At 41.2% G+C, this 11,413-nt stretch overlaps 1 protein-coding gene across 1 annotated transcript; it reads right to left on the bottom strand.

The window, feature by feature from the left end:
• Positions 1-10,212: 10,212 nt before the first annotated feature.
• Positions 10,213-11,154, bottom strand: LOC100347680 (olfactory receptor 4M1). Its single transcript, XM_089310998.1, has one exon. It carries the CDS (start codon positions 11,152-11,154, stop codon positions 10,213-10,215), a length of 942 nt encoding a protein of 313 aa, XP_089167124.1.
• Between the last annotated feature and the right edge of the window lie 259 nt (positions 11,155-11,413).

Here is an 11,413-nt window from a genome sequence, read left to right as displayed (position 1 = left end):
GTCTCGTTCTTCTCCGTCTCTGTTGCTCAACCTTTCAAATAAATAAATCCTTTTCAAAAAGCATGTGATATATATTAATATGTGCTATGTAGTTTGTAGTCCATTGGCATATAAAATTCCAGTTTCTGTGTATTCTGGAAAATGTGAATACAGTTGATCATCAATATTTAACTGACATCAGTGCTGACAAGTAAACTAAAAGGCACTACAAAATTATATGAAATTATTAGCCTCTAGATCTTTTCAATGTTATGATTTTCTAGATAAAGTAATGGATAGCCTAGAAAAAGCCCTCGTTTGGGCACCTGTGTATCTGTGTTTAAACTCTTCATTCCACGTTTTTCTGAACCACAATATCTTGGGAAGATTATCTAATATTCCTTAGTCTAACTTTTTTATTATCTCACTGCATCAATTTGATAATTTAATAAGGTAAGGACAATAACAGTAAGTAGGATATTCAAGTATGAAAACTAAATCGGAGCACTAATTTCTAAGAAGTAAATATGTGATATAGATCCTCTGTCCTGCTTAGGAGTGAATCCCTGAGCTAGCGGTAATTGTGTAAACCTGAGAGACTACAAAATAGCAGTGTGTGAAGGTGTTGCTTTAAGCAGCTTCCAGCTGACATATGCGCCGAGCTTCAGACGAGGAGAGCTTTTCACTGCAGCTGCTGGGGGACTAGGTCAGAGCTCCCTTCTGCAAAATCAGGAGGCTGCTGAAGATTTTCTCGGGAGCTCTCAGCCCAGCATTTCTGCACTAATTATTATTCCTATTCCCTTGCTTATTTCAGTGAACACAGGTAAGGACAAGCACTAATAGTCCCAAAGTAGTGGATATTTTAATAAAGGCTGTGTATATCCCAATTGAATAATGCCAAACATGAGAAGGAAGTAGAGCCGTAGCACTAAGAGGAAAAAGTGCTCCTCTGTGATTGAATGGGGGTCTCACATATCAGTCTATTTCTGCTATGATTCTGATTTTTGCATTCTAGGTGCATGTCACACCTGAAGAGTTACGATATCTGCTTCTATTTCTTCTCTGTCCTATTCCTTGTAAATATGAAAAATGACAAAAGCGTTTACCTCTAGCAATCCAACATCACTCTCACATGGCAGACATCACTGCATCCTAATAGAACAGATGACAGCCGATTGTCCTGGCCTTTGCTCTTAAATATAGCTTCTCACAGAGAGGTCTCTTACACTGTGAAATTCATGACTAATTTGTGATGCAATAGAGAATGTACTTTGGGAATTTGAAGTCTAACAAACCTGCAGAACACTCAATGGGAATTGTTAGAATGCCAACAAGACAAAGAATGAAAATATATTAGATACAAATAATCCAACATTTTTCATTTAAATATCCACTGTGTCACTTTTGAGTTCCAAAAGCAACATTCTCTCAGTGACAGAGGTAACAGAATGGTAAGCTTGTCTGTTAGTTTGTGTGAGTAGACAGTCAAGCGCAGTTAGATTTTTTTTTTAATTTAAAACAAGAGAAATATATAATTACATATCCTTGACCCCAATGCTCCACTTCCAATCCAGCTCCCTGCTAATGTGCCTGGAAATGCATCAGAAGATGGCCCGAGTGCTTGGGCCCCTGCACCCACATTGGAGACCTAGAGGAGGCTCCTGGCTCCTACTTTTCGATTGACCCAACCCTGGCCATAGTGGCCATTTGGGGAGTTAACTAGTGGATGGAAGATCTCTCTCTCTCTTTCTCTCTGTCTCTCCCTCTCTCTCTCTGTAAATCTGCCTTTTAAATAAATAAATAAATCTTTTAAAAAGGCATTTAGTTTTAAATATGATACATGCTTATATTTTTAAGTAAAAATAATAATTCACATAGTGAGCTCATTTTACTCCACCAATGCATACATATTTGGTTTTGTGGGGTTTTTTAAGATTTTATTTACTTATTTGAAAGACAGAGTTATAGAGAAGCAGAGGCAGAGAAGAGAGAGAGAGAGGCCTTCCATCTGCTGTTTCACTCCCCAGATAGCCACAACATCCAGAGCTGTGCCAATCCAAAGCCAGGAGCCAGGAGCTTCTTCCAAGTCTCCCACGTGGGTGCAGGGGCCCAAGGAGTTGGGCCATCTTCCACTGCTTTCCCAGGCCAGAGAAGAGATTGGAATGGAAATGGAGTAACTGGCACTCATATGAGATGCTGGCACTGCAGGTGGCAGCTTTACCTGCTACGCCCCAGCGCCCGTTTTGGGTTTTAATTGTGCCTCCTTATTTTCTGTATTTCTGATATTTTGACATCACAGACCTTCCTAACACTGGAGGAACTGCCCCTCCCACATATAGCCAATGCCTGGAGATAAATAAAAAATAAAATCCTCACCTGCAACTAAGCTGGAGCCCCTGCCTGCTCCAGGCGCCTTCTACGTCAGGTGGCCTCAGGGCTATAGCAGTCCAGGCCACTATTCCCATGCCTGAATCACCCCAGGCCCAGACAACTCAGGCTGTCCTCTGGATTTATTCAGACTAGCCTGTTCTAAACCTGCTCACCAGCCTCACACATTTATTTGCCCTTAAGAAGCATAATTAAAGCTCTTTTTAAGAAGAGTTAGTGTTTATTTGTTTAGTGACAAGGAAAGAGGGACAATAATGGGGGGTAGAGAGAAAGAAAGGCAAGGTTGGGGGAAGACAACCTTCCATCTGCTGGTTCATTCCTTAAATGGCCTCAACTGCCAGGGGTGATCCAGGCTGAAGCGAGAAGCCAGGAACTCCGTCCAAGGCTCCCACATGGGTGTCTTCCACTGCGTTCTCAGGAGCAGTAACAGGAAATTGGATCCGAAGCCGAGCAGCCAGGGCACCGCACTAACCAGCAATTCAGTATGGGACGCTGGTGTGCTAGGTATCGACTTAACGCACTGTGCAGCCACAGCGGCTCCGCGATTACAGCTCTTGCCCACATTTTTCTCCTTTCTCTATCATCTGACCAATGCTGGTGCTCCCTACTTGGCTCTCTTGTATGCTGAGCCAGGACCTCTGGTTCTAGATTTCTGTGGATCTGAAAACATCCTCTTCAGAACACTATTTACTTGATTTCATGTCTTACCCCCCCTGATTAAAATAAACCCCGAGCACACTTAGAACATTTGGTGCAGTAAACATGGCCTGCATCCTGGTGCCTGAACCTCCACAGGTGCTATACAGTGTTGCTTCTGTCAGTGGTTGCCAAGGATTCCCAACCTAAAATCGTGGAGCTGGAAAAGCTGAATCCTTTCAGAGCTGCATAGTCCAGAGTGTTGAAGGCTTGAGGGCACTAAATGCCTAGAGCACTAAACTCCATATTGGTGGGTCCAGGAAAGAGCACCTGGGGGGTACAGGTAATTGGCAACATCGGTTTCTAGAAACGCCCTCTGAAGACAATAAGGAGTATCTACCCTCTTAGTGCAATGGGGCAGCTGAACCACTTATACCAGTGCATCTGGTCCCCAGGACTTGCCTTAAGGGGCACATGAGAAGCCACATCCTGTTTTCCTTCTGAGCTTCCTGAAGCAAATTTCACCCTGTACCACCCTGTACCTGGGAGTGTCACTGTCTGAAAGCTGTCATGTACTTTAGACAACTTCCCTGTGATTAATGATGTGCACATTCTTATAAGCTTGCTAATGACTTGTTTGCCTTCTTCCCTGAAGTGTCTGTTCAAATCTTTCAAAGCTATAATTAAACAATTGTAATAAGAGTATTTAGCAATGGGAAGGTATAAAGATTTCACTTTTAAATAACTATAATCTGATTTGGAAAGTAAAGACAGACTATATATTAATTTTAACATTGCTTATAGTATGGACTTCAGAAATATTTTATCTAAAAGTTCCAGAGAATATTTTACTATATTGTAAAAGTAAATACTAGATATGCACAGCACAGCATGGTAATCACTAAACACATGTGGTTTTTTGAGCACTTAAAATGTGGCTGGTGTGCCTGAGAAACTGAATCTAAGACTTTATTTATTAATTTAAAGTTACAAAATCAGGTGAAGGTAGTGGCAACTATATTGGATAGCACAGCTGTTGAACCTATACTCAATTAACTTAAACAATATTCTTTGTCATTTATTTGCTAATTTCAATTTTATCTTTTCCCCCCAGTATTATGGAGAGTCACCCAAACTTGGAACATGCTTTGCTAAAGAAAACTACTTAACTCACGTGCCGGATTCTGTCCCAGTTGCTCCTCTTCCAGTCCAGCTCTCTGCTCTGGCCCAGCAGGGCAGTAGAGGATGGCCCAAGTGCTTGGGCCCTGCACCCGCATGGGAGACCAGGAGGAAGCACCTGGCTTCTGGCTTCATATCAGCCCAGCGCCGGCCGTAGCAGCCATTTGTGGGGTGAACCAACGGAAGGAAGACCTTTCTCTCTATTTCACTCTCTCACTGTCTAACTCTGCCTGTCCAAAAAAAAAAAAAAAAAGAAAAGAAAAGAAAGAAGAAAAAGAAAACTACTTAACTCACAACGTTTAAAACTATTGAGATTTTGGTGTTGTTTCTGTGGCTTAATCTGTGATATGAGCAACCCGAGTGAAAAGTAAACCTGTATCCTCTTCCACTTCCAGGAAAACAGAGCCTTTAGTACTTGTAACAGCAATTGCACCCACCTTGGCTTATCTGTTATTTCCATGAACTTTAGTTCTTTCTTTTTCTTAACATCAGAAGTTTGATGGTTGTTGCTGCTATTTCATGCAGTAGATGTTTACTTAGAATCGCCCACATATTTGCCATTTTTATTCCCGTCATTTCAATCCTTCCATCTGGGATCACCTCCTTGTTTTAAACATATGCCTTGTAATTATTTTTCAGCGATTGTGTGCTGGTGGCAAAGTTTCTTCCTTCCCTTTTTCCAGGGATGTTTTTATTTGATTATAGTTTCATAGAAATACGATTATTTTTTGTTGGAACATTGTAACTTCATTTTCATTTCTGCTGTTAAGGAACTCAATTACCCTAAGTGCCTTTTCTTTGAAGACAGGTTTTGCTTTTCTAGTCAGATGCTTTAAACATCTATTCAATCATCTTTTTTGACCTGCACTTCCCCGTGAGGTGTCTGAAAGTATGTGTTTTTTAATGTATCCATTTAATATTTGAGTGATATTCCTGAGTAGGGACATTGGTGTGCTTTATTAGTTTTCTAAAAATATCTGCATTGTCGGCCGGCGCTGCGGCTCACTAGGCTAATCCTCCGCCTAGCGGCGCCGGCACACCGGGTTCTAGTCCCGGTCGGGGCGCCGGATTCTGTCCTGGTTGCCCCTCTTCCAGGCCAGCTCTCTGCTGTGGCCAGGGAGTGCAGTGGAGGATGGCCCAGGTGCTTGGGCCCTGCACCCCATGGGAGACCAGGAAAAGCACCTGGCTCCTGGCTCCTGCCATCGGATCAGCGCGGTGCGCCGGCCGCAGCGCGCTGGCCGCGGCGGCCATTGGAGGGTGAACCAACGGCAAAGGAAGACCTTTCTCTCTGTCTCTCTCTCTCTCTGTCCACTCTGCCTGTCAAAAAATAAAAAAAAAATCAATTAATTAAAAAAAATCTGCATTATCTCTTCAATATTACCTCACCTATATGTTATTGATCCATTTATTTGAAACTGATGAGATTTGTATTAGACCTTTTCATCATGCTACAAATGTCTCTTGACCGCTCTTGCGTCTTTATCATCCCATTTCAGTTCTCCCCTGCACTGTTCATTTCATCAACTCTATACTCTCTCTAGGTTGCTATTTCTCTCTGGTTTTTCCTAATTTTTGACCTCATCTAGTTGTGCATTATATTTTTGGGTGCATACGTTATAAGATGAGCTCTGGGATTTCTCTCCCATTATTCATCTTTGCCCCCATAACCAGCTCTTGTGACCTTGAAAATGGAACACAAGTCTTTTCAGTAATTTCTGGCATTTATTGTCTGGGCTCCCAATTTTATTTGATTTTTAGACTCTCGATATTCTATATGGTTTTGGATTTTTGTGCTAGATTTTAAAAGTATTTTTAGCCAACAAATGTATTATTTTTAATGAGCCAGTGAACTATCTAATATGCCACTGGATGGAAGTATAGTCTAGAGTTTCTGCCTTGTCTCAAAGGTTACAACTCTACCATGTAAATCTCCACATTACTTAGTCATTTTGGATTTTATATATTTAATACAGATTTTGTAGATTACTAAACTCAATATTATATTAAATATATCTCAGATATCATACCCAGCCTTCTGTCTCAGTTTCTTTGTCTTCACATCATTGACTAGTTTGTTCTGTGAACTCTTCAAAAGAGTTCCTGGAAGCAGCATGTTCATATTTTTGTTTCATGTTTAAACTTCTCTCCTTTTCATTTAAATTCCCATTTTGCTGGATATAAATTCCTAATGTCACACTTAGTGGCCTGAAGAATTGTGTACCTCTTGCTCCGTCCCGACCTGCTTCAAAAAACTTAGTGATAGTTAATTATATTACAGAGCAATAGCTAAGAGGCCAAGCATCCTGCTTCCAATGAAACTGGGTAGGTGAAACATTGTAAACCTAATGGAAAACCCCAAAGCCTGAAAGAAACAATTACCAGTGATATTTCCTTTTTGCATTATAGGCTTCCACACTTTTAACTTTTAAGCAATACATATTATTTGTGTATTTAAAAATAGGAGAATTTTAATTTTTAGACAATAAAGCTGGAATTTTTAAATTAGATGTTCTAGTAAAATCCATCTTGTCAATGCTGAAATTAGCAGAAAGTCACAAGATGAATGGAACTTGGGTTCTGAAACTGACACGTCAGTGTGTATTTGAAAGTTTAGCAATGATCTTGAGCTAAAGACATTCATTTACTCAACCCAGATACTGCTGGCTTTGAAAATAGATACTCAAAGGGGCCGGTACTGTGGCACAGTGGGTTAACACCCTGGCTTGAAACGCCAGCATCCCACATGGGCGTCGGTTCGAGACCCGGCTGCACCACTTCCAATCCAGCTCTCTGCTATGGCCTGGGAAAGCAGTAGAAGATAGCCCAAGTCCATGGGCCCCTGCACCCATGCGGGAGACTCAGAAGAAGCTCCTGGCTCCTGGCTCCTGGCTCCTGGCTTCGGATTGGCGCAGCTCCGGCTGTTGCAGCCAATTGGGGAGTGAACCATCAGATGGAAGACCTCTCTCTCTCTCTCTGTCTCTCCTCTCTCTGTGAAACTCTGACTTTCAAATAAATAAATAAACCTTTAAAAAAAAAGAAAATAGATACTCAACAGTGGTTTTGAAAGGAAGAAGAAATAGGAGAGCTTGAAAGGCAGAAGGAGAGCAAAAGACATTGAGAAGTCACAAAGAGGAAATAGGGAAAGGTGACTCATGAAAGAGTCCTGGGTACAGTTAGTGTTTCTCTGCTAAGGGTACCAGGATTTCTGAAGGATGAACTGCATGTGACCAGACTTTACATGAGGTTGTTTGTACCTCCTTCCCCTACAGAGCCTGCCTTATCATTGCTCACTCTCCAAGAAGTCAGAGTTTCTCAGTCATGGCACTGGTGACCTTTGGGGTCTCAGACTGTGTGGAAGGGGAAGAGATACTCTTTGCCTTGTAAAGTGTTTAGCAGTACAAGATGCAAATCAATAGCAGGCCCCACATTGTGATCACCACAAATGTCTTGACATTGTCAAATGCCCTGAGGGGTGAAATTGCCCCTGGTCCTTTTCCCAATCCTTTCCCCCATAAACTTGGCTGGGGTACTGCTTAGTGGTTTACTAAAAGCTCCCCCACTTCTTCGTTAAGATTAATTTCTAATTTCAGGTTGTACTTGTAAGTAATTGTTCATCATACTACTGTTTTGAGGATTTTTTCCTGTCATTGCTAGCCTCAATATGTTCAACAAATACCCATCTGTGATAGAAGAATATCAGTGTTTAAAAAAACCGAGACAGTGGTCTCTTTCTCAAGAACATGAATCCAAGTTAGATGAGGGATAAATACAGAACAAACAGAAACCTTATGGGTTCAGATGTAGAGAAATGGCAATAAGGTAATATGTAATCTAGAAACACAACTCATTGCTTTATTATGTATATGTACAGCTTCTGTATTTTACAGGGTTTTCCATGTAATTTTTATTGCAAACGTTAATGATGTCTATTGTTTTATTCATTTCCAAATGTTGAGAATTCAACTCAAAATTCTGGAATCATAGCTCCGATCCATGCTTCATCTAGCACTGAAGACAGAAGATCATCCTAGGGAGAAATTCCCAAAGCAAAGGACAAACTTAATGTATCACCACTGCTAACTGTGTACCTGAGGTAGGTGCACTGGCTCTGGCACAAAATATATTCTCAATTAATAAATAAAATCTCTGTAGATAAATAGTAACTCTGTTTTTTTTGTATCACTCATATATATTCATCCCTGATGCTGACGGAAATGTATTTCCCTCAAAGCCTAGTCATTTACATTGAATAAAATAAAAGAATAAATTTCAATGCACAGAAAGGGTTCTTGCTCTTCCATGGAGAGACTCTAGTTTTGAGAAATTAAAATTGAAATTTAAGTAAATAAATAATATCCAATGAACTAAAATACTCTAGTCTACCTTTCATGTACTGAATTGATTTCTTTTATGTGAAGGAATAAGCTAGTTAAGACACCTACATCCCATTTGGTGTATGTATCTAGGGCCACTACCCTGCTCCAGCTCCTGACTCTAGCTTCCTGCCAAAGCAGACCTAGGAGGACCGGCGCCACAGCTCACTAGGCTAATCTTCCACCTGTGGCGCCAGCACACCGGGTTCTAGTCCCAGCTGGGGTGCCGGATTCTGTCCCGGTTGCTCCTCTTCCAGGCCAGCTCTCTGCTGTGGCCCAGGAGTGCAGTGGAGGATGGCCCAAGTGTTTGGTCCCTGCACCCCATGGGAGACCAGGAGAAGCACCTGGCTCCTCCCTTCAGATCAGCACGCTGCGCCAGCCGCAGCACGCCAGCTGCTGCGGCCATTGGAGGGTGAACCAATGGCAAAAGGAAGAACTTTCTCTCTGTCTCTCTCTCTCTCACTGTCCACTCTGCCTGTCAAATAAATAAAAAAATAGAAACAAAGCAGACCTAGGAGGCAAAGTGATGGCTCAAATAATTGGGTTCTTGACACTCAAAGTGGGAGACCTGGATTGAGTTTCCAGCTCCCAGCTTCCATCTAGCTGAATCATGGCTGTTATGAGCATTTGAGGAGTGAGTCACTGGATAAAAGTGCTCTATCTCTTTTTTTCTCTACTCCCTCTCTAATTAATTAATAATTTTAAATAGCTTAATGGTAAAGATTTCCAAATTATAGTGCTAACAGAAAGAATACTCTACTAATTGAACATGAGAGACAGAATTAAGAAATACAGAAAACAGAAATATGTCAAAAGAAATTATTATTTTTTTAAAATCACACTCTAGATATTTATCAATACCAGCCAAGTTAGAATCCTTTCTCCTAAAGCTGCTTTCACCCTAAATATTTTGTGGAGACTGACCATAAAAACTTAATTTTCAGGAGGCTTCAGTGGAATGAGTGGAATCTCACATAGCCACCAAACTACACTCTATTTTGAATTCATAAAAGTTATTTCCTGAGTATGGTAAAGTTGTGAGTTCTGCCACCAATACTGTTGAGTAGCTACCACCTGAGATATGAGTTGAAACAACTGGTATAAATGAATCCTCCATTTCCATCAGCTCAGGGAAGAGGAAGAATTAAAAGAGAAAACAGATGTATATTTTTCCAGGTCCAGGAAAATGATCTGCCTAACACCGTCCCACTGGACCAATATTGAAGTACTATAAGAATATTTGGCTAACTTGGAGCGAATTACATTCCTATGTTGGCCACGTGCTTCTCCATACCCATTCATGTGGTTGTATCTCCCAGGGCTGCTTATCTATTTTATTATTTCTCAACCCACAATCTTCTCTCAGCCAGAATTTCTCTATGGTATTCACTCAACAATTAGTGAAGACATGGATTTTATCTGAGCATTAATATAACTCAAATCCCAGTAATGATCTACTAGATATTTCAGGGTATATATAAGTAAACTTATTTCTATCTTAATGTCTTTGTAATTTCACCATAAAGAGGAATGGATGAAAATCATACTGAAAGTCGAGGCACGCACATGGAAGGACAAGTGGAAGCAGCATCATGGAAACGCTTTCCACTTCAGAACACTGGTCCTCAGGAAGACTGTAAAGTGTACCATTGATCTCTCACTTCTCTCTACATAAAATATATCTGTTAACCAACTTCCTCATGGCTGTCTTTACTTCCTTGTTTCTCAGTGTGTAGATGATGGGATTAAGTAGAGGGAATATCACAGTATGGAACACAGAAACTACTTTATCTAGGGAAAAGGCATCAAATGGACGCGCATAGATGTAGATGGATGGCCCAAACATTAGCACCACAATGGTGATATGGGAATAGCAGGTGGACACTGCCCTGTTGGTACTCTCACCTGAGCCCGAGTGTTTCTTGAGCATGGCCAGAAGAAAGGCATAGGACATTAACAGAGCGATAAAACACACCACGGAGATCAGACCACTGCTAAAGATCATTACTAACTCCTCCGGGAAGGTGTCGGCACAGGCAATGCGGACAACCTGTGTGATGTCACAGAAGTAACTGTCTAACTCATTTGGCCCACAGAAGGGGAGTCGAACAATGAGAGCCACCTGTATTATGGAATGAATGAAGCCCCCCATCCAGGAGAGAGCCACCAGGATGCAACAGAGTCGTCGGTTCATGATGGTGGCGTAGTGGAGGGGGCGGCAAATGGCAGCATAACGGTCAAAGGCCATCACTGTGAGCAGGAACATCTCTGAGGCCCCAACAAAATGCAAGAAGAAGAGCTGTGCAATGCACCCCCCAAAAGAAATGATCTTCCTCTCCACAAAGAAGTCTACCAGCATTTTAGGGGCTGTGATGGAGGAGTACCATATATCGAGAAAGGCCAAATTTGCCAGCAGGAAATACATGGGAGAGGTGAGGTGGGGGTCGAGCCTGATGGTGCAAATGATAAGGATATTCCCTGGGAGAATGAACAAATAGAAAGATAGAAATATAACAAAAAGCACTAGTTGCACTTCCCGAGTCTGGGATAGGCCAGTGAGAATAAATTCTGTCACTCTGGTGTAATTTGCAGGTTCCATTTCTTCAATTAACTTTTTCATATTGTCCCTATGAAAAATAAAGAAGTTATAGTTTCTACAAATAACATTGAAATAGTTACATCAAGATTTTCAAAAATTTCACATGTCCTCTGTCATTAAGAAGCTGCATGAGGATATTTTTGGCTGTCCAATTTTATAGCTGAAAAAAAAAAAAAACAAAAACAAAAATAGGGAGTAAAAATGATCTTCTAAATTAAAACCACATGAACTGTGTAACTTATCCAAAGAACAAATCTGT

Source organism: Oryctolagus cuniculus, chromosome 12, assembly GCF_051225735.1.
Source record: "Oryctolagus cuniculus isolate XC-2025 breed Fujian yellow rabbit chromosome 12, ASM5122573v1, whole genome shotgun sequence".
Taxonomy (NCBI): Eukaryota; Metazoa; Chordata; class Mammalia; order Lagomorpha; family Leporidae; genus Oryctolagus; species Oryctolagus cuniculus.
The sequence above is the reverse complement of the archived record's forward strand: the minus strand, read 5'-3'. Positions and strand labels throughout refer to the sequence as shown.